General features: G+C 43.0%; 1 protein-coding gene across 1 annotated transcript in view; it reads right to left on the bottom strand.

Annotated features, from left to right (window-relative positions):
- DEPTOR (DEP domain containing MTOR interacting protein) overlaps nucleotides 1-24,537 on the bottom strand; it is a 115,873-nt gene that overhangs the window by 39,759 nt on the left and 51,577 nt on the right. The window contains exon 4 of the mRNA XM_037048453.1: nucleotides 17,420-17,598. Coding sequence (XP_036904348.1) covers nucleotides 17,420-17,598 — 179 coding nt within the window. The remainder of the gene's footprint in view (nucleotides 1-17,419; nucleotides 17,599-24,537) is intronic.

Here is a 24,537-nt window from a genome sequence, read left to right as displayed (position 1 = left end):
AGATGGCAGTGTAGGTAAATGCGCTATTCCCATCCTTCCCCAGCCGCATCCGAAATATTCGATACAAACAAGCTACACCAGCATTCAGAACCACCTGAAATCTACCTGAACAAAAGTTCTACAACTAAGGATATAAAGAAGAAGCCACGTCGAGTCTGGCAGGAGGGGTGGAGACAAGGAATGGCCTGGTCCCAGACCCACAGATGGTGGATAAAAATTGAAAGGGGTATCTGGGCTTTGGAAGTCCCCCCCAGAGGGATTAATAGATTTTATTTTTTTAAAGAAGTTTTAGGTTCACAGCAAAATTGAGCAGAAAGCACAAAGAGTTCTCACACACTTTCTTCCCCAGCCCCCACCCCCACCACACCACCTCCCCTACTGTCGAATATCAAAACTGTTACACTTAGTTACAATTGATGGAACTACACTGACACATCATCATCACTCAGGGTCCACAGTTTACAGTGGGGCTCACCTTCGGTGTTATACATACATTCTATACATTTTGATGAATGACATGTATCGACTATTATAGTATTATGTGCAGAGTAATACCACTGTTCAAAAAATCCCCCATGCCCTGCCTGTTCATCACTGTATCCTCCCTAACTTCGGCAACCACTGATCTTTTTATTGTCTTCATAGTTTTGTCTTTTCCAGAATCTCATGTAGTCGGCATTTTATAGAAGCCTTTTCAGATTGGCTTCTTTCACTTGGTCATATGTGTTTAAGGTTCTTCTATGTCTTCTCATGGCTTGATAGCTCATTTCTTTTTAGCACTGAATAATATACTATCGTCTGGATGTGTCATGGTTTATTTACCAATTCACCTACTGAAGGACATCTTGGTTGCTTCCAAGTTTTGTAAATATAAATAAAGCTGCTATAAATATCCGTGTGCAGACTTTCGTGTGAACATAAGTTTTCAAATACTTTGGGCAAATACCAAGGAGCATGATTGCAGGATCATATGGCAAGAGTCTGTTTAGTTTTATAAGAAACTGCCACACTGTCTTCCAAAGTGGCCGTGCCGTTTTGCACCCCATCTGCCCCACACCCCACACCCTGCTGCTCCGCCTTTTCTCCAGATTTGGTGTCATGGGTGTTTGGGATTTGGGCCATTCTGATAGGTGGGTCGTGAATGTATCATTCAGATTTGCAATTCCCTAACGACATATGATGTTGAGCATCTTTTCATATACTTATCTCCCATCTGTATATTTACTTTTTAAAAAAACAATTAAAGTTGGGGCATGAAACAAAGAAGGGCTTAGGATAAGAAGCAACAGAAGAACCTAGGTGGGGCTGCTCTGGCTCCCTGGGAAGTCAGGGGATGGAAGGGGAGCCTGGGCGGGGCTACTCTGGCGCTCCGACCTTTTGGTTCACAGGCCAGCACTCAATCCACTGAGCCACATCAGCCAGGGTCTCTATGCATTTTACACTCAAGCCTTTTTTTGGGCGAATCGTTTCCAAATATTTTCTCCCATTCTGTAAGCTGTCTTTTTACTTTCTTGATGCCATCATCTGAGGCAGAAAGGTTTTTTAATCCTGGTGATGTCTATTTCTCTATTTTTATTTTTTAAATTTATTTTTTCTTTTGTCATGTGTGCTTTTGGTGTTGTGTCAAATAAACCATGCTATATGCATTTTAAAATATCAATTTCTAAAACAGTTCTTCACATAAACATGAAGAAAAGTGGGCTCTGTATGAGCTGGCCAAACAGCAACACTTCATAAATGTCCACCCGTGACTGAATGTCTCATTCACATTCTTCACGTAGAGCTTAAATGTGGGGAATGAAATGGATGGGGTGGCTGGGGCAGGGGGGAATCTATTATTGTATTTAAATCCAGTTCCAGTCTGTAAAAATATCTTACTTTTCTAATCACAAAATTTTACATGTTCATTTTTAAAAACTGGAAAATACAAAAAAGCTTCCCTGACTTTAATAAAATAGAACTATATATCTTTCCATCCGCCCATCTAATTATGTTGAACAAAAACCAGGAGTGGCAATTACCAAACCTGATGGAGAGATACATATTTCACCTTTTTTACCAGTATTAAAATATTGACACCTTCTCAATCATTTATACTAAGAGCACCTAGAGGCCAATCATGTAAAAAATAAATCATCATTCTTCTGAGAGCTAGAAATACTAAGAGAAGTTAGCGATACAACAAATTCTTGCTCTCAATAAGCTTAAAGTCTAGCAGAGAAAGTAAGACATGCTCATGTGTACCTGTAGCACAAGACAGAAATTTCAGGTGTCTTAAGGAAATCATATGCAAAGTGCTATAGAAATTCACCTGTGGGTGAATCAGGATTCAGCAAAAATTGTCACTAACGGAAATATAAGTGCACACATACAAGAAGCTTGTTTGGCAGCACAGAGGAAAAACCCAAATCAATCATCAGATCCAAGGCATGAGAAGGTAAAAGGCAACAGAACAAAGATTGCTTCGGGTGGATAGGATGGTTTGGCCTCCTCCATCTTACAGTTGAAGGGACTGGGACGATACACCAGCTGGTTCCTGGAAGAGGCACTGGTACCACCCAGCTTTTGACCCCAAGTCAAATATTCTTTCCATCTCCCTGCAGCACATCTCAGGTGATCACAGGTAGAGTTTCCCCCTGATTTCTGTGAGAGGTGCAGTTACCTCAGCCCGACAATGCTTGTGAACACTGGAGTGCCCGCGGATTGCCTGCTCTAGCCCACCCTGCTGAAGTTTAGTCATAATAAGGAAGTCAGGAGCTCACTGCTTGCCATTGTACTAAACACTTTATAAATATTGTAGTTTCCTCACAACTCTGTGGGGTAGATATTACTATTATTTTCATTTTCCAATGCAAAAATTGAACTTGTTAGTTCAGTAACTTGCCCAATGCCACACAATTAAGGCTTCTGAATCCCCCCAAAACATGTTTACCTAGAAACATAGGCCCCAAGAGATTGGAAAAGACTCGAAATTTAGAATAAAATGTTATCTAACACTCACTCCCAGGTTCACCATAGAATTGATCTTTATTTTCTTTCTGCCACTCACACACTTAGCAATAGGCAGTCTTCTTGTGACCCATATTGTTGGTTAATATGAGGGTGGGGTTAGATGGCAGGGAGCACACCTGTTCCCCCAACTAGGTCACTCAGCTTGGCAGTCCAGAGTGTGTCTGGATCACTGGGGCATCCTCAAATCCCAGAATGAAGGTGCTCAGTGAATGGCTGGAAGGAATAAGCAGCATGTCCAGAACACAGCTAACTTTGAACTTTCTAGTTGCTGGTCTATACAGCAGTTCCCCCCAGACCAATCTGGGGGCTGATGGTAGGTCCCGAGGAGTTGGCTGGAGCCCTCACTGATTGTGGCTCAGTGGATCCTGCAAACGGGAAGGTCGCCAGTCCGACTCCCGGTCAGGGCCCATGCCTGGGTTGTGGGCCAAACCCCTGGTGGTGGCGGTGAGTAGGAGCAATGTTTCTCTCCCTCTCTTTCTCCCTCCCTTCCCTTTTCTCTAAAAAATGAAGTCTTTTAAAAAAGAAAAAGAGTTTGCTGGGGGTTATTGGAACATTAACGACAAGGCTTTTTGTTTTTGTTTTTCTCCTATAACTAAGCACATTCTATTTAAAGGCTTCCTCCTGAAATTATATCATCACAACTTTTTGGTTGTTCATTCATTCATCCATTTGTTCAACTGACATTTATTGAGTTAGCAGGACTACATGCCAGGTACTTTTCTTGTCCAGTGTTTTATGAAACAACAGTAAAAACAGTTTTTTTCTAAGTATTCATTCTTGGAAAAAAATTTTTTTGGACTGTGAAATTCAAAATTCTGTAAACCACTAGGAAAATAAGTATCTTATTAATTCCTTTCTTAACAAATCAGCAATGCTAACTGATTCAATGGCCTCCTTGGGTATTTCACAAATAATTTCCCTTCTAAGGGAAACACCAGCAAATGCAATCTAGGATTGTGAGTTGTATGTATTACCCATGTTTATTAGTTAATAACTTTTCCAGTTACATGAATATCAGAGCTTCAGAAAGGGGAGTCCCTATTAAACGAGTACCACATTGAGTAGAATGATTCGCATCAGTGTTTCATAGTCTTTAAATGATTCATAGTCCCTTTGGCTAAATGAAGAATGTTGGCCACAAAGACCCATACACTTAACTCACTGGTAGAACTCTGCCTGTTCTTAGTAAGGGATACATTATTGGACTCGGTAGATGAAGAAGGCACCTGGGACCAGAGATGAGCCAATTACATTTTGATACGATATCTAAAATAGCTCTTTTGTGGACAGTCAAATGTTTACATAAATTGACCACATCACTACGTTCAATAATACGATTACAAATTTTCCTCGATAACTTTTTATTTCTGGCCACTTTTCAGGATTTATTGTCATTTTTAAAAACTGACTCTGGCAACTGTATCTTAAATTAGCACCTGAAAATACCTAGCTCCATATACATTTATTAACACCTGCTATTTTCCCTTCATACAGTAAACCACCCAAAACATCAGCTCTGGAATAAACAAATCCAGAAAAAGCATTCTGAATCCAAACAAATTCCATGACACATAAAAGTACTTTAAACATTTTTAATCGAGGTGGCAATCTGACTGCTAATTTGATCTCCCCGGACTTTACCTACCTACCCAGCGTTTCATTCACACCCTTTCTTCACCCCCTGCCCTGCAGCTCTGCGCCACTGATCCCGCACAGAGTGAACACCATCTGAGACAGCACACAAGAATTAAACAGAAATAGCCCTTGCACAGCACATTGTCTCTGAGACGATCGACTCAGAGAAAACAAGGACCGGAAGTAGCGGACCACATTTGTTAAGCACACCGCCCAGCAGACTATAAAAACTCAACAATTAGCACCTTTACAGCAGGTGGTTCCTAGACTCATGGTGGTGATGACCGTATTATGGGTATACATTTTGAATCACAATGTCTTACACCTGAAATTCATGTCATATTTTATAGTAACTACATTTTAATAAAAATAAAATTCCATTTTAAAAGTGAAATACATCTGTACCTGTATTATTTGACAGCCACTGCTGTTTTTACTGTTACCGCCTAGCGGTGACAGACTGCCATTTGGTTTATGGGGATTCGATTTTACGAGGCGCTGCATTTAATGCCCCGCTTCCCTGTTCAAGGGCTTGTTTAGGTTTTAGTGCCTGGGAGCAGCCAGGCTCTGAAACAAGGGTCTCCATGTGTTTGTCCTCCAGCTGTGTGGGTGGCACAGATGGAGTTAAGTTCTCCTCTCGGAATAGAGAAGTGACAACTGCCTGTGTCACCTACGTTGTTGTCAATAAATTATTTTGTTTTAAAAGAGTGTTCGTTTCCAACCCCCCCCCCATTGAAAGTGTAACGACCTGAACACTGAGCTTCAAATATTTGCTTTGTGTGTGAACCCAGCCCTAGGTGTAACACAGACAATCAGAGTCACAAAGGTTGGCAGACATCCATCAACCACACCTAACCTTCACTCATCGCGTCAGCAATCGGAGAACCTGCTCAGTGCACATGCCCCGGTTGTCTGTATTAGCGTTTCGACTGGACTGTGATACTTTCTCTGCCTCATCCTTCCAAAAGCTCGTCAGCACCAAAATCTGCTACAAGAGACTTTGTTTCACGTAAGCAAGAACAAACGAATTGAGCTAGGACATTACTGAAAACTCTCATATGCCTACATGTTTAGAAAATAAAGTCACGCAATGAAAGGCAAAGATTCTAGAGTCAGATTATCTCAGTTTGATTCCATTTTGGCCACTTTTACTAGCTGTTTTTTTTTGGAGGGGGGGAACGTACTGACCATTGTAAGGTTCAATATTTTTTTGCATAGTTTTGCTGTGAATGGGATAATTTATGGAAGAGATTCAAAATGACATCTAATATACAGTGTTTTTAGTGTCCTCAGGCTCCTAAAGATTGACTTCAGCCTTTGGCCATTTAAGGTCCCGCACAGAACCCATTTCTCTCCTGCCCTTCTTGTAAAGAACACGTTGTCCACCTCCCACGAGTATTTCCGTCACCTCTTCACTCATGAAAACTATGAAATCTTAACCAGACATCCAGATCAAGTCTGGCAAATATCCCACTAGAAGATACTTACATCTTGGAAGTCAAAGGAAAGCAAGGAAGTAACTGCTTTCAGAAAGCCAAAGATTCCTTTTTATATACACAGCATAAATTATATGTGTAGAGCCTCAAGAATTAAACAGCTAAATGACATAGTTTATATTCCAAAGAGAGAAGAGTAGATTCTTTCTACACTTCAACGTGACATCTCCACACAAATACAAAACTCCTTTGTTACATAGGCCACTGGGTCTTTATAAAACATAAAACACAACCTAAGTTGGGGGAGAGGGGGTTAGGGAATTAAAGGAAATGAAAATTCAGGAGCACAGTAATTGCTGTCTGTAAATTTTGGTTGTTCCAATTCTTCCTTCCCCTGATCTCAATGCTAGACAGGACGTTTATACTATAGTAAATGTTGTGACATATATAATTTAACAAATTCCATTGTTTGTTCCCTGAGAATACGAACCTCTGAGCAGGAAGACATGAGTAAGTGATGTGGTGTTCAAAGCTGACATTCAGTGACTATTACTCTGGTAGTTACACTCTTGTCATCACCGGTAACTGAAAACTGACAATTTTGTACTTGTCCAATTTATAATTTCTGGGACTTTCCAAGCCTTCTCTGTTGCATGGGGGCGATTCTCTAGGGGCTTGGCTTGATAGTCAGTGAGACATAAAATAGGAGGAAATGCAGACGTAGCCAAAAAGCTAAAGAATGTAAACAGGAGAGGATCTCACTGCTTAGGAACCCAGAGGCTCTGGAAGCACTGAACCCACAGTGTTGCTGACATTCGGTAAATGAAAACAGATCCTTAATCACCGTGTGTCTTTCCCTTCCAGAAAGCATGAGGGAGATGCTTCCCCTCCTTCCAAAAAGTGATGCAGTTGGAGCTGCAATCTTCTTCTTATGGATAAAGTAGAAAGTAATCTTCTTCTTACATTTTCCCCTTATAAATTATTAGGTTGATTTTTAGCAGACACACTTTTTTTTTTCAAAGCTGATTATCTAAAAGGGGGGAGATTGGCTTCTGCTCCACTCACACATATAGTCCACGAATGAAAACTTATCATCTCGATTCCTGCAAGCTTGGCTGAGTATGAAAGACATTTAAAGCTACTGATCTAGTTGGAGGGAGGAAGGTCACATACTCTCATCCATCCTTGAAATGTCTGCTGGCAAATGACACATCACAACAGGCAGCGTGAAAACGAGGGAACTGAATCCAACAGTGTGATAAGGCTGGGGCGGGCTTGGGGGGAGAGAACGTTCGGACACCAGCAGTTCCGTGGATGGCATGTCATGAAAACTTTTTAAAGGGTGGTCTTGGATCTGGGAACCACATAAGCAATTTAGCAGATAAAGAGACCGGGGAATAAGGATAATGACTGTTATAAAGAAGAAGAAGAAAGGTCAGCAAGGAGGAGGCTGAGGGGCCATGACTACAGCTGCACACCACTGTCAGAGCCAACAGGTCTCCCAGGTCCCCTTAAAGACGGAAGACCCTCACTAGCTGCCATGACTAGACTCTTGTCGTCACTACATCCCACATCCCAGCGGAGGTGGGTGTGGCCCACCAGTTCACTCGGTGATCAACGGTGGCCGAAGGATCATTCTGGGCCACCACAGACGTCATCCTGTGCTACCACGTGCTTCCTTTCCTCTTGCTTTCTTTATCTCTTTCTGATCCCTGCCTCTCCTCCGAGAAGAACCACTCAGGACCTACTGACATTACTTATGGAGACCACCAAACTCCAACCTCGTCCTCAGACTTAGTGTTTCTAAAAAGCAATTAAATTGTGTGTGTGAATATGTTGCCACTTTCCTGCTGACATCCTCAAAGTTGTCCGTGGCTTCCCGCGTCCTGGGGTGGATATGCACGCTTCTGCCTCCCTGCTCCTGCTAGGTCTGAGTTCTTCCACAGTGCAAGCATTACATATCATTTAAAATATTCGGCATATGAAAAAGTCATCAACACTGAAAAATATTAGCATTATGTTTTTTAATCTTGGGTGGAAAACACGAACAGAGAATTAACTACAACAGCAGGTTAAAACTATTTTTTTTGAAAGAAAATCTGAGCCACACTTCAGGCCATAACTACTCATCTAAACCAGCCTAATGGGGGGCAGGAGCTGAAAGAGCCTGGTTTCCCAAAGCAGCAGAAGTCCTCAATTCAAGAACATTAAGCAATTGTGTTTGAATGCCTACGCCACATAAGGACAGAGCCTGGGACACGAATCTCTTCAAAAGGCAATAACAACAGTGAGTCAGAGAACTAAAATAATTATTTCCTGAGCACTGGCAGCATTAAGAAGAAGATATGAAAGCAGGAAATTGTTTCTAAGGTATAAAGTCCTATTAACTGATATTACTAAAACAAAATGCTTCTCACTCACAAAGTTAGAATGCAATTACACTTATTTAATGGATTGAAGGGAGTAGACAGGATGAGAAAGAAAAGAGGAAAGAGGATGTGAAGTAACCTTAGTAAAGAGAGCAAGCAGGGGTGTAAAGTACAGCATAGGGAATATAGTCAATAACATTGTAATTATTATGTGTGGTGCCAGAGGGTTAATAGGCTTGTGGGGGTGATCGCTTCGTAAGTTACACAATGTCTAATCACCGCTACGTACCTGAGATTAATATAATATTGTACGTCAACTGTAAGTGAAAAGTAAAAATAATTAAATTTTTAAAAGATAGCAGGAAGGAAGGAAATCAAAACACAACTTTGTGACTATACAGGTTTAGAACTGTAAAGGTAAGAAGAAGAAGGAAACTCAAATTATATTTTATTCTTCTCTTTGCATCATTAAGTAACAGCGAGTGCGTTCCAAAGACCAGAACCTTTACTACTGGAGGTAAAATTCAGAGCAAAGAGCAGGTTTCTTCAGACGCGAGATTCGTGGTGCAGAGACCAGATCAGAACGGAGGTGCAGAGAGCTCTAAACACAAACGTGCTGTCTCGCAAATGCAACACCTCGGATACATAATTGCAATAAAGAACTCTGCAACTCTATTCTAGATCTTTTGGAATTGGTATACGTCCAAAGGCCTAATTAAAGCACTTCAGTGTTGGTTTATGTAACAAGTATATATTCAGCACAGAGTATATATAAGCTACTGTTTAAGATCAGCAACGGATGAGGTCATCCAACTTATATTAAGCTCTTGGCATCCACCAAGGCATCTGATGATGGGGGTGGTGATAACAACGATAACAATGGCAATACTCAGCGAACATTGATTGAGTGACCCTCCGTGCCCTGTGCTAAGCAGCACTGCACGACTGTATCCTGTAGTCCTCACAGCAGCACAAGGGGAGAGCTGTTACAATTATTCCCACCTTACAGATGAGGAACTAGGGACCGCACAAGGTCCGAGCAGAGATGAGAGGTTAGGTGTAAAATACACGCTGAATTTTAAAGACTGAACATACAGCAAACAGTGTACAACAGCTGACTGGGGTTTTTCCTATTGCTTACATTCTGAAATGGTAACATTTTAGAGAGAGTGAGTTGAAATATATTAAGATTGATTTTACCTTTTTCTACTGTTACTGTTATGGTCATTAGAAAATGTTAAGTTAGAAACATGGATTGCATTTGTGGTTTATATCATATTTCTACTGGAATACCTGTCTAGAGACTGGTAATCCCATGGGAGCAGACCGGCTAAGCAACAGACAAGTCCACCCCCTTACGGGTAGCACTTTGGGTATTACTGTCAGGAAGGTGGGGGTGGGTAGGGCGTGGGGGTGTGGGAAAAATGGAGACAACTGTATTTGAAAACCAATAAAATAAACAAATAAAGATAAAAAGAAAAAAAGATGAAAGTTTAAAATCTATTATACCTTCAAAAAAAGAAGAAAAAAGAAGGAATTCTTATCCTGAGCTTGATGACTAAGTGATCAAGAACTCTGTTGCCGCCGTCTGTTTTTTCTTCTACCCTCTCTCCCCCGTCCCATTTCCTTCATTTTGAGGACGAAGCACACTGTGTTTTCACTCACAGGAATCCCCGTTTGGGGTTACGCTCTCAGCAGCCGGGGAAGAGGACTTCAGAGAGACAGGGGTGAGCCCGTGGGCAAAACCAACAACCACCCCTCTCCACTGGCATGGTGGCTTTGGCAACTGCCAATCAGACTAAGACCTGGTCAACAGCCAAGGAAGTGGCTAAAAGGAAATGCAAAGAATACAGATCATTCCTGGGATGGAAGGAGAGAGGACGGGGGAGGGGAGGGTTGGGTTCCTGGGTAGTCAAATGTCTTCACTTGGACAAGGAAGAGAGAAAGTGACAGAGAGGATTTGGGGGGCAGGGGAAGCTAGATAATGTTAGAGCCTTTACAATTTTGTCCATTTAAAAATAACATTTAATTTTTATAAAACAATCATTCTTCAAGTTAGATTAGAACTGGCTATGAATATTAGAAAACACCTATTTTTCCAACCGTAATCAGAATGTGTGTACACATACGTGATTCCATCTTACATTTTAACTTAATACTGTTCCATAGTCACACTGATGAGAGTTTATATGTGGTCATTTTTATACCTACTAATCACTCCATGGTATTAACATCCTTTAATCTGTTTGTTCATTTCAGGCTGAAGAGGGGAGGAGGTAGCAGTAGAGAAAGAAAGAACACTTCCAAAGAACTGTAGGTCTGAATGCAAACAATAATCCAGACGCACCGTCTGAGACGGGCACATAGCCTAAAAGAAACTGAGTCAAATAAAGAGGGCAGGGAAGAATCCAGAGCCAGAGTGTCTAGAGGAAGAATCTCAACAGGAAGAACTGTGAGAGAAAGCAGGGAAGTGAGTGTGAAATGGCTGTGACAATAATCGTGTCACAGCCCAAGGAAGGCTTGGGGCGGAGCCAGGAATTCGGGGCCTGAGTTGCCAGCTTCTGAGTGGGAAGGGGCTGACGCAAGAAGCCCACTCAAGAACGACGCTAAGTCACAGCTAGAAAAAAGGCCTGTGACAGTAAACAGAATGGAGATTTCATTTCTTAAAGCAGGGGTGTCCAACTCATTTTCACCGGGGGCCACATCAGCCTTGCAGTTGCCTTCAAAGGGCCGAATGTAATTTCAACTCCTTAACAGTTAGGGAGTCGTTACATTTATACAACCTAAAATTATTTCAGCCCTTTGAAGGCAACCATGAGGCTAATGTGGCCCTTGGTGAAAATGAGTTTGATACCCGTATCTTAAAGGACAGTCTCTTAACTTTCTGTCCCACCTTCCCAGCCCTGCCTTCAGGGTTGTGGTCAAGTTCATGTGCATCAGTAACCAGAACCCAATAACACCACACCGCTTTTTGACCAGGAGGGTAAAGGGAAAGCCATGTAGTATCAGCAGTCTGAACTGTGCATTCCACCCAGGAGACTCTGATATGTTCTAGTAAACCTGAGACCCTGGCCTATCTGTCCCGCTAAAAATGACCACTGAAATCCAACTCAGTCCTCACAGGACCACAGGAGGCCAAGCTGGGCACTTAAAACATGCCTGCGTACCTTCCGTACATTCAGCCATAGATAGTATGGTTGTGTTTTAAGACTGCCTCATACTGTCGTAACAACGTTGCATTTGGGCAAACTGAGGATGACGAAGGACCGGGGACCCTGAGTGACAGACAGGCTGTCAGAAGTGAGACAGCAGTCGGTAGGAGCACAGGATTCAATGACAAACTAGGTGCTTATCTAGAAGATCTGACTCTGTACACGTGAGGAGTCATAAGGATGCCAAGGAAGAAGAGAACTACGTTCAGTTAGAGCCCTGCTCACAGAAGGCCTCTGAGCTCTCTGCATAACACCTCTTTTTTTTAGAAGATGACGTAAGATAACGCATCTCTCATTCCCTTCACACATTCTAAAAAGTAAGGCTGGGTGCAGCTACGGACTGCTTTTTCTTTAACCAAAACCAACACTATATTGTGCGCCAATGTGTGCGCCCTTGACTTTACCAGGCAACCTTGTCCTCTGTGTTTGCATTGCAACATCGGCCTGGCCGTGTCCATTTCCCCTCCTGCTCGGGATTCAGCTGCAATAAAAAGTAAAACAGAGCCAACACATATCAGAGGGCCCAGTGGGAAAATTCCCAGAAACTCCAAATTGAGAAAGTAAAGGGAAAAATTACATGAGATTAACAGCTGCTGACATAAGATTATGCTTAAAACGTCACTGAAATTTGCTTAAGAAAATACATTCTACCCAGGCTTCGTGTTTTTCTATTCAGTGTTTAACATTTAGGAGCTGAGAATGATTATGCTAATTGCAAATGTCTCAGTGTTGTTATTTGGATCAGGGATAACAATACCGAGTGCATTAATTTGGAGAGATTAAATGAACAGTAAGAAAAGCCATCTGTCTCTTGTTTTAGCCTGCTAAGCACTCATTTCTCTGCTGTAACAGAACTTCCCCAACCAAAAAAAATTTTTTTTTGGTAGAACAATGCTCCCCAGGCCCAGGCTTGGCCAATCAGAGTCACTCTCAAGAGTTTAACATTTGGAGATCGCAACTCCAAATGTTACATTTTCTGTATAGGCAGAAAATAGCTGGAGCTGATTTATCTGGCTGCAGGTGGCTGCAAATAATTGTCCCTTAGTCACTAGTTTCCAGCACCTGGGCCCACAAGGTCCAGTCTTAGCAGAGAATTCTGCTAAATCAACTTAGTGAGAATCCCCCCCGCCGTGGTTATCAGAGCACCCTCGATATTTGATCAAGTTCCTCATCTTCCATTTTTGACATGTAAGTCCTTGACCTGCCTTTAGCAAGAATTCTCTTAGATTGGTTTGGCAAGAATTCCTCTCCCCTTGACGTCTCCTATGAATAAATTCCCACCCACTGAACCTCTTACCCTGTTGCAACTGTCTTGAACAAAGCCTTTCCTTACTAACAAGTGTCAGAATAATTTTTTTTTCCGTAATAGCCTATGATCTTGGGCAAGCTACAATCTTGATTTTAGTGTCAATCATCAGTGCCTTTTACTTTTTCCATTCTTCCTTCCTGCCATTCTTCCTTCCCTCTCTCTTTCTTTGCCAAGGATACTCCAGGCTTAGGCTGAGCTCCGTCAGTGATGTTCATTACTGGAAAGACGGGCGATGCCTGTCTGGATCCAGCACCCAGCTCCCTTTGCACCCCCCCCCGTTGTTTCTTCATGGCCACCAGAGTGAACGTCTGAGCCCCTGTCTTTTAAAGGACAATGGGACAATCCCAACCATCCTCAAGCAGCTGGGAGAACTAAAAAAGATAATGTGTGTAAAACTGCTCTGCGTGTTGCAAAATGTTACATAAATATATTTCTGAAACAAAAGAAAAAGAAAGACGGCTTGATGAAGTGTTGAAATTGTTGAAGTGCTTTGACTAAATCTTTAAAAGAGGAAATTATACGCCTGGACACAGCAGCAGCCGCCTGATTACCCAGGGTCAGCTGCTGCAGCTGTGAGCAATTTGCGCACGTGATTATCTCGTTTCTATCTCCCTCCATTTAAGGATAAGAAAACTAAAGCAGTTCAGGGAGACAGTTAATATGAGCACGGAAATGTGTTAATCACATTTGCAAAAGTAACACAAAAATCTCAAGGTACCTAGTGACGATGATTTGCGAGAAGAATCCTGCATATTTTACAAGCTTACAAATTTTAGTTGCAATATCTGCCAGACTGTGTGAGCTGGTGCATACAACTTGAGAATTTTTTTCCTGGTTAGTACAGCTTATAATTAGCATCCAATCTTCTTTCGTGATTAGGAGCCAAAATGCCTTGATTTGAGTCCTGAATCTACCATTTACCAACTCTCGTCTTCAGCAAGTACCTAACCTCATCTAAAAAATGAGAAAAATTATGATATCTAATTCGTGAAGTTACTGAGTAGAATAAATGAGTAAATGAGTAAGTGATTAGAACCGTTAGCTGGTCTATATAAAGCTCTATAAGTCTTCACTGTTATTCAGAGTTGAGCAGATCACGTGGAATAGCTCACGTCTGAGGGCCCTAAGAAGTATGCCTAAACCATACTCCCAAGCCACTTAATTGATACGTTTCAAAGCCCTGCAATGGTTTCCTGTTGCCTTGGGAACAAAATCCAAATTTCTAACCCTGGCTATGTGAGCAGGGACACAAAAGAAACTAGAATTCTCTTCTGGAGGGAGGGCCCCTTGTAGTACAGGCTTCCCCTCACTAGATGGATGCTCTAGGAGCCCATCTGTATCAGTGTACCAGCTGGTGTCGTTGTCAGAGGCTGCGTTTGGCTTCCGGGAAAATTTTTTGAAAACTCTTTCAACATGTTTGCCCTTTTCATGATGACAATTTACAGCATCCACCCATGTCATGTTGAGTGTTCAGCAATTTTTGATCAAAAAAGGCATGACCCTCATGCCCCACCCTCCCTATTCACCTGATCTCTCCTCAAGTGACTTACTTTTTGTTTCCGCAGATGCAAAAAGTCCTCAAAGGGAAGCATTTTACCATATGCAAGAGGTGAAGCAAACAAACAAAACAGCAGAAGCACTAAAAGCATCAAAATCAACAAGTTCAAAAACTGTTCTAAGTAGTAAAAAAAATGTCTTGATGGGTATATTGCATCAAAGGGAGAGTACTTTGAAGGTGACTGAAGTTTAAACATGTACGAATAAACACACAATTGTTTCTAAATAAATCCCGGTTTGGGGGGTGTCCCCCCCCATTCCATGTACCTTCTACTGTCCTCTAATTGCTTCTGTGTCCATCTCGCTGTCCCAACAAGCTGTTGAAGGCCACCAACCACACTGGCACTACACCTTTCTACCTACCTTCCACCTCAGGGACCTGAGCCCAACAGCAGACACATGAGACCACTAATAAACAGTTGTGAGTCCGACGGCAGCAGCATCGAATAGGGAACGCCCCAGAGCACACGAGGCACCTTGAGGGCCTTTCTAGTCAATGCCTCTAGGTCAGTGGCTCCCAAAACACTTCACCCCCACCCAGTTTTTAATGTTGCAAATTAATACACACGAGAACATGCCCATATTTTATACAGTGTCTACCCCAAAAATAAAGGTTTGCGAAATAATACTTAACGTTCCTCCATAAAATATGCTCTGATATTTCCTATTCCAGTAAAATCCAGTGCAGGGCATCTCAAATCACCTGGAGGTCATGCTAAAGTATGGATCCGATCCTGCAGGGCTTGGGGAGAATCAGAGCCTGCATTTCTGTCGTGCTCCCTGTGACACTCTGGGTCCACGCCCACATTTTGAGTAGTTAAGAGTCCAGTCTAGTCTATTTAAATTCTTTTTTCATTGCTGAGAATGGCTCCTAAATTTACTTCAGAGCCCCCTACAGAAAGAGTTGTTACCTGCTGTATGTAAAACACAGCTCCACATAATTTCAGGAACTTCTTTCATCTGTCACTACAATTCCATTGTAATCGTCTTAACCTTGGGAATAGAAATCCTAGGCCGACCCAGAAGTGGGAGTTGGGAGTCCACCACAAGAATGACTCAAGTAGTATCTTTCATCTTGACTTCGGCTGACATGCCTAACTGGTTCCTAGCCCTTTTCTCACTATTCTAAGCCTACACCTCACAGCTACATTAATAAATTGTTGAGCAGCTTATTAAGAACAGAGTACTGAACCAAGTACTTTATATCTAACCCCATATATTCCTACAACCACCCTATGCAGGTATTCCCATTTCACAGATCAGAGAAGGCAAGTAGCTAGTAACTGGTGGACTGGGATTCCAGAGATGACACTCTCGTGACAACCAGCCTCCAAGACGGCTGCCGTGATCCTTGCCTCCCAGTGTTCCCACTGAATCGGGCTGACCTGGTAACCAACAGAGCTCTGAGAATAAGACTGTGACTTCCAAGGCTCAGTTAGAAGACATGGTGGCTTCTGTCTTGCACTCTCTTGGACAACTCCCTTTAGAAAAGGCTAAGTAGCCATGTCATAAGAATTCCCAAGCAGCCCAATGAAGCCCGTATAGCAACGGACTGAAGCTTCCTGCCAACAGGCAGCACCAACCTGTTAGACCAATGAGTGAGCCGTGGTGGAAGCAAATCCGCCAGCTCGTCAGAAGACTTGGGGCCTGCTAACTTCTTGACTGCAACCTCATGAAGGATGCAAGACAGAACCACCCAGCTATACCTCTCCCAAATTCCTGACTCACGGAAGCTGTGTGAGTAATAAACATTCACTATTGTTCTGTACCGTTAAGTTTTGGGGTCATTCCTTACATGCAATAATAGAGAACTGATGTAGTTCTTAACCAAGGGGTTATATTGCATCATTTTGATTGAGCCCCCAAAAAGGAAAGTGAAAGTCTTATGGCCCTGATGGGCATGGCTCAGTAGGCTTGAGTGTCCTCCCACAAGGTTAAAGGTCACAAGTTTGATTCCTGGTCAGGGCACACACTGGGATTGCGGGGCAGGCCCAGGTCAGGGCGCATGCCCAAAGCGATGGATCAATGTTTCTCCCACGCATCTATGTTTCTCTCCCTCTGATTCTCCCTCCTTTCCCTTTCTCTAAAAATAAATTTAAAAAATCTTTAAAAAATTTTTATCAAGGCCATTTGGATTATTTCTTCACTGTGGCAGCTTCTACTATGCATGTTTCCACACATTTTCTTTTTTTTAAATTTAAAATTTCTTTTTCTTTACAACAGTGGAATTTATTTTTCTACTAAAGTTTACATTCATATTACTTTGTATTCGTTGCAGGCGTACAGCGTAGTGGTTAGACAATCACGTACTTTACCAAGTGTTTCCCCCGATACTCCCAGGACCCAGCCAGTACCATGAGCAGCTATCCCAGTCCTACTGACTGTATTCCCCATGCTGTACTTCGCATCCCCATGACCATCTTGCAACCGCCTATTTATACTTCTTCATCCCTTCACTTTTTCCACCTAGTTCCCCAACCCCCTCTCTAGCTCAGCAAATTTTCATTCTCTCCTTGCCACCCACCTTGTGAGAGGCATTACTGCCCCTTCAGACTTGAGTAGGTGACTTCCTGTAGCCAGTTGGATATGGGAGTAGTAATGTTTTTGGAGATACTACAAGAATCTGCCTGCCCTCTTTAGCTTCCACCCTCATTTGTAAAAATGACATATCCTAGAGAGTGAAAATTCCTTTAGCCTGGGGACCAAAATGAGAAGGCACGGAACATGGACCTGAATTTGACCCCTAGCTTAGGGACAAGCTAAGCTGAGCCCAAGCAGAGGCACCGTGGCCTGACAGACCTATGAGTGAGAAAGTCAATGCTTGGGGTGGTAGTCCACAAGATTCTAGGCCTGCTTGTTACCGCAGCAAAAGCTGACCCATACACTCACCATGCTGGATGATGCCATGTTCCATAAGCCGGTGGCATAGTTGCTCTGCCTCTTTCCTGGTGGTGGCCTCACCCTCCTGAACCAGCCAATCCAAGAATTCAGATGCCATGAAGGTGCGCTCATACTTGACCCCTTCCTCTTCCCGAGGCTGCAGGAGTGTGTTTTCAGGGCTCATCAGCCTGTGAGGAAGAAGGGGACGAAAAATAAAACTACACAAAAGGAAAAGAGCTCATCTGAAATCCTACGTCATGGGCTTCTGTGAGTCATCGCAGCAAGGCAGTTAGACAGACAGATGTGGCTGTCACGTGCTGCCACAAATGTAATTTTTAACAGAAGGATGAGCTTCAGAAGTAAACAAGATGCATTTTCTCCTGGTAATTAGGAAAAAAACCAAATGCGATCCAAAACTCTAGCATTAACGGACTGTTCATTTTAGCATCTTGAAAAGGAGTTATAATATACTGACCAAGCCCCACCCTACCTTTCAAAAAATCCTAGTATTTCTTCCCAAAGTCATTAATCCATTTCCCAATTTGTTGTTCAACTGAGAATTGGTTCTACTACCACTACAGACTGAAAGTTTATATCTTCCCAAAATTCACGTATTGCAACACTAATGCTCAGTGTGACGGTACTTGGAGATGGGCTTTGGGAGGTGATTATTTCATGCAGGCGGGGCTCCCCTGATGGCATTAACAGCCTTACAAGAGGAGCCGTGAGAGAGCTTGCTCCTGTCTTCTCTCTCTGTGAGGACACTCGGAGACCACTGCCTACAAATCCAGGACAGCCCTTCCATCAGACACCAGGTCTGCCAGCCCCTTGATCCTACATGTCCCAACCGCCAGACTATGAAACATAAGTGTTTGTTGTTCAAGCCGTCAGTCTAAGCAGCCCAAACAGACTACAGCAACGCTATAAATTACTCCCTTCCGACACCACTCCCCGACATAGCTCGTTTCTCACACCCATTCACTTTTCAAGTTCTCTAGCTTCTGTCCTCACCACACCTCCAAAACCAGACCCCACCGGGACCATAAACATGCTCTCCTGCATCCATATACAACGGGCCTTTTGTAGGTGCCCGTTATGGTCGGCATTAATAGTGTGAAGTGCTACTGACCCCCCCCTCAGCCGGAGGGCCACCCTGCACGGGTTTGCCTCCCACCCAGACGGCTTTGCCCCAAGCTAATCACACCAGTTCCCACTGCTTCAGTGTGCCCAAACTCACAGTAAACACAAAGGACGCGATCTAGTCTACTTCCTTCCCTGGCTTGCTGTGATCACCAAAAATCTTTGGGGAAAAAAGGACCTAAGTATATAACTATATGCTTTCACACTGAGTATTTATGTTTAATATACTAATGACCCTTCTTCCTAGGAGATGGAAAGGACAATTGCTACATATCCATCAACATAAGTGACAGAATCACAAAGACATTCTATAGGCGACAATGTGCAAAGATGGTCAGGCGAGCTCCTCTCGTGTCTTTCCAGTGTGACTTCAGTGCTTCTCCCCTGAAAAGACCGAGTCTACTCCCCCTTTCCTTGAACCTGGGCTGGTTGTGAACTGCACTGACAAACTACATGCAGCAGGAGTGACACTTCCAAAGTGAGGTTTTCAGAGGCCCCTACCTGGACCCCCAGCAATGCTGGGATGAGACCACCCTGTATCCCTTTCCTTGAACCTGGGCTGGGTGGTGAACTGCACTGACAAACTACATGCAGCAGCAGTGACATGTGAGACTTCCAAAGTGAGGTTTTCAGAGGCCTTGCCACTCCCACCCGGACCCCTTGCAATGCTGCGATGAGACCACCCTGTACAGAAGCAAGTCTCAGCTACTGGAGGTAAAGAGGCCAAAAGGACAACTGAGGTGCCCAGACAACAGCCAGCTCAAATTCTCGGACACGTGAAGGGGGCTGTCCTTCCAGGCTTCCGGGGCCTTCCAGGCCAGCTGACCCTCCAGCAAGCACATGAATAAGCCCAAGAAAAAGCCACGCAACCCACAGAATCCAGAGAAAGAACATATCATTGTTGTCTCAAACAACCAAGTTTGGGGGTGATTTGTTTCACAGCAAGAGGTAACACTCATACCAATGGGCAATGGCAAAAAGATGTGAAAACCCACAAAAAGAGACATATCGCCCAGCTCAGAAAGTACCGAAGGAACAATGAACAAATATTAGAAGGTTCTGGAAATAAACTGCATAGAATAAAGGCACATGGAGCTAGACCTGGGAGCGTACATTGGTGATGGAACTCCTGTGCCCATGTGCATGGCCAAATAGGAATACCACCATTTTTCTCTTCCGTTGACCCTCAAGGTATTTTGGAGTGAAAACAGGGTAAAATGAGCCTTCGAAGTCTTCCAGTTTTGTACATCTTTTCCGCTAAGAGGTTGTGTCCAATTCCACAAATACAGACCACGTGCCACTTCCACGTTCCCCTCCGCAGAGGAGGTGAATCCAGAGCTCCCGCCCTGGCCCATCTCTAACCACCCTGCCAGCTCAGCACTTTTGTTTCAGGGTGTGGGGAAGACAGGTGGACGGGAGTTCACTGATGTCACTTCTTGTCACCAGAAACATGACCTGCCAGCCCTCTAGAGCTCCTGCTAACGAGAGGGTGGCCGCTGGACAAGTGGCTGGTCACTTGCCGCTGCCAAGAAAAAGAGGTCAGTTGGCCAGCCTGCCTGCGACGGTTCGGCGGGCCACTTAAAACACGTACCGCCGCCTTTAGCTCTTCCTTATTTCATTTCCCTTTGGAATCAAGTCATGTCCCCATCCAGCTCCTTTCTCCAAGACCAGGCCTTTCATGGGATGTAATTTCAGGATTCATAGGCAGGCACAGTGGTAAAGCAAGAATTTGACTTGGTACTTGTTCCAATTATGTTTTTCTACATAACTACCCCCAAGCTTGGTGGCTTTAAACCACCACCACCTGATTGTATCACAGGATTCTGTGGGCTGCCTGGGGCTGAACCAGGCAGCTCCTCTGTCACTCCTGCTGGAGGTCACTCACACAGACACGAGCAGGTGGCGGCCAGGGCAGGGTGTCTGGCCCTGTGGTGCTCCTACATAGACAGAGCCTCTCTCTCCAGTGAGGTGGGTGGAACACTGAGGTGCAGAGAGAAGGAGAGAGGAGGCAGATGCTGCCAGGACATTTTTATGGTTTTATTGAGATACAACCTACTTGCATGCAGTGAACTCATTTCATGTGTACAATTCAGTGGCATCTGGAATACAAACTGAGTTGGGTGCGCCACATTCTGTTTACCCATTCATCTGCTGATGACTCTTTGGGTTGTTTCCATTCTTGGCTATTGTGGAAAATGCTGCTTTGGACGTTCATAGGCAGATTTTTGTGTGGCTGTATGTTTCCATCACTCTTGGATATACACATAGGGGTAGAATCGCTGGTACATGGGGTGACTCTGTTTAGCCTTTGGAGAAACTACCAAACTATTTTCCAAATGGTTGTACCATTCTACATTCCCACCAGTAAAGTATTAGTTCTAATTTCTCTACATCCTCACCAATCTTTGTCATCATTTTTTTTATGAAGGCCATCCTAGTAGCTGTGAAGTGGTATCTCAATGTAGTTTTGATGATCATTTCCCTCATAATTAATGATTTTGAGCATGTTTTCGTGTGCTTATTTGTCCATTTGTATGTCTTCTTTGGAGAAATGTCTGATCCTTTACCCACTTTTAAACCAGATTACTTGCCCTTTTACTACTGAATGTGGTGTTCTTCATATATTCCAGATGCAAACTCTTTATCAGACATATGACTTGCAAATATTTTCTCCCATTCTGTGAATTGTTTTTCACTTTCTTGGTGGTGCTGCTCATCACCCCAAAGTGGTTCAGTTTCGATGTAATCTAATCCATCCACTTCTCTTTTGTCACATGTGCTTTTGGTGCCACGTTTTGGAAGCCATTCCTTAGCTCAAGCCCATGAAGATTTACTCCTAGATTTTCATCTAATTGTTTTATAGTTTTAGTTCTTGCATTTAGTTCAATGACCCGTTTTGAGTTACTTTTCCTACAAGACATAAGAGTCCAACGTCAACCCTTTACATGCAGCTCTCCAGTTGTGCCAGCACCATTTGTTGAAGTGACTATTCATTCATTCCTCATTGAATTATCTTGGCACTCTTGTCCAAAATCAGTCAACCATGCCAGCCCTCTCAATGCCTAAGCTCAAAGGACACAGATGTCAATTACCCTGAATTACATTTGCTAAGGCCATCTGACACATGCCAGACTCAAGGGGAGGGGACATACAGACCACCTCCTCATGGAAAGAACAATATGCACATATAGGAAGAGGTAGAAACGTGTGGGGCCATCTTTGGAGACCAGCTACCATACAGCTTTATTCTAATTAGTCAGCTGAATGGCAATTCCGTTATGTATAGCTCATTCACAGTTTTACGTTTTCTCTTCCTCATTTATTTAATATTTTTTACTTTACTCAAAGCGGGGAGGGAATAGTTTCAAAAGCATCAGATCTAAAGACAGAGATAGCTTCAAATGCTCACTCTGCACACCTGGTAGCTACATGACTCTGCTTCCCCAGGTGGACGACGGGGTAACAACGGGGCCTCCTCCGTGAGCCGTTAGCAGCTTGCGTGATCACGCATGCAGTGCTTCAGTCACGGTGCCGGCACACCATGAACACTGACCAGACTCCAGCCACGATGATGTGATGCTGCTGCTGCTAAAAGTTTTCTGAATGGAGCCATTGCTCAATCAAGTCAAGCACCTTTCTTTGTGGCAAAAATGAATTAAGACTGTGTCTACATTACTATAGACAGGAATAATAGATCCATTTTAATTAGTCATCAGAAATGTGTATGATGCTCTAAAACTCTTAGGTTTTATGGAACAAATTCAATTTTAGTTAAAATTGTCCCATGCTGGCCTATAATCATTACATCAAGTCACAGGCCTTACAAGGTATTAGGGTTAATAACACTCATCTCCAGCAAGTACTCACCAGATGCTGCCGGTGCATGTGAGCTGATGCCAGCCTTTCCTGCATATACGTGAGTCAGATTTCCCAGACCCTCTTTAACCCGGGGAAAGGCAGCATTACAATAGAAGGAACTGCTACATTTAGGGGCCAGTACAGGAATAGAAATACACTGATAGCAATCTCCGTGTACATTGAAAAAGAATTCAAAGAGCTGAAAAGGTCCTATAGAACGTGGGAATGTATGTGAATGCGGTTCAAGGTCACGAATTAGGCAGGGAGTCAAAATAACTCATAGGCTATTGGCCAAAAACATGTTTTAGATTTTTTAGAGAGAAAGCTTTTTAAACAGTCATATGTGACTATAATAATAAATTATTCTTAAAAGCAAAACAAAAACTCCATATATATGACAACTATTCAAAACTAACAATTCATTTATCCAAATATTAAAAGTGCTGTTTATCCCTGGGCACAACTTACGATTTTTCTTCTCTCTGAACAGAATTCTCTATTGCTTTAATTATTCCCCAGAGAGGGTGTATTTGGTTTGTAACTGGAGGAAATGTTATCAATTAAAAAGTTATATGAAGGTTAAGTTTATGTTTAACCAGATGACTTGTTGTTCACGAAATACTTATATTCCCAGTATACAAAGTAGCCCCCAATGTACGACTTACGTACTTAGATGTATAACACTGACTTCCGTAATTGGCAAGCAAGTATTAATCAGGCAGAAATGCTTACAGGAGTATTGGTATTTTTGAGTACTACACTATGATCCATAGAACGGATGTCACACAGAGAAACTGACATAATTTTCCTAACAACTAGGTTTGGAGCTAGGAAACAGAAAGCTGTTCAGGTAACCTTTATGAGCAAAAGTACGACATACTGGAAAAAGTAGGGAGGGGGAAGGGAGGAAAAACAGCTTTCACACTCTTCGACAACACGTATCTAATCACCTTCCTTCACTTGTTTCCCTGAATTGAACATACTCATTTTGGTCTTTATTCCTTATTCAGGCTGTCCCCCCAGAGTTTTCCTTCTTCCTTTTCCTGGAGAAATCTGAACTATTCTTCATTAAAAAGGGGGGCTCATGGTGCCAGGGTACAAGCTGTTCGCTACATCAGGGAACTTAGCTTCAGGGAAAACCCAGCCCCCGAACCACTTGAAGGCAGGTCAATGGGAGCCCGGTTCTCCTGGTACAGAGGTGCTAAGTGAGAGAATCGGGCTCTGCTTTAAAGGCTGGATTAAGTACTAATCTCCTCTTTGAAAATGTCCAAACTAAAAAGCAATCCACACAGACCTCTGTCTTTTTTGAACTTAAAGTCAGGACCAGGATCTATTTAACCTCAGTTAAAAAAAAAAGATTTTTATTTATTTTTAGAGAAAGGGTAAGGGAGAGAGAAAGAGAAGAAGAGGAACATAATGTGTGTTTGCTTCTCGAACGCCCCTTACTGGGGACCTGGCCTGAAACCCAGGAACGTGCCCAGACTGGGACGCAAATTGTCGACCCCTTGCTTCACAGTCTGGAGCTCAACCCACTGAGCCACACCAGCCAGGGCTATCCTCTCAACTTAAAATGTACTATATTTACCCCTCTCACTAAACTAGAAACTTCTGAAGGCTAGACACCACATCTTAAATGCTTTTATTTCTTAGAAAACCAAGCCCTGGAATGGGGTATATATTAGGTGCTTAATAAATATTTATTCAGCAACTGACTGGAAACTAAGAAGACCGCAAGCAACAGAAATGGAGAGTGTTATTAGTGTTTGAAGGATAAAGACCTCCCACTTGGCTTGCTATTTTACATTTGCTGGAAGCCAGAACTTGGTAGTGTTTGCTTTAAGCTCTGAAGAGACTGATATTCTGAAACTTAAGTTGTAATTTTCATAGTCCCTGTGGTTTTGAGTGTTGTTGTATTAAACATTTTCAGAACCTGAATCAGCTGTAGATAGAAGCTGAGTGTGGATTCCAAGTCCATGGCCGTCCTAAAAGGCCGTGTTCTATGATGGTTTCATAACCATAAAATTCTACAAGAGGGAGAGACACCAAGGACTTTTATGACGAATTCAAAACAATGCAAATCTCTGCAAGCCTTTTCAAACAACTGTCAAGGGACCTGGGTTCTCAAACAC

The sequence above is a fragment of the Sturnira hondurensis genome, unplaced genomic scaffold (genome assembly GCF_014824575.4).
Source record: "Sturnira hondurensis isolate 20B ecotype Veracruz unplaced genomic scaffold, ASM1482457v3 Scaffold0006413, whole genome shotgun sequence".
In the NCBI taxonomy this organism is placed as follows: Eukaryota; Metazoa; Chordata; class Mammalia; order Chiroptera; family Phyllostomidae; genus Sturnira; species Sturnira hondurensis.
This window is presented reverse-complemented; position numbering and strand designations above follow the sequence as displayed.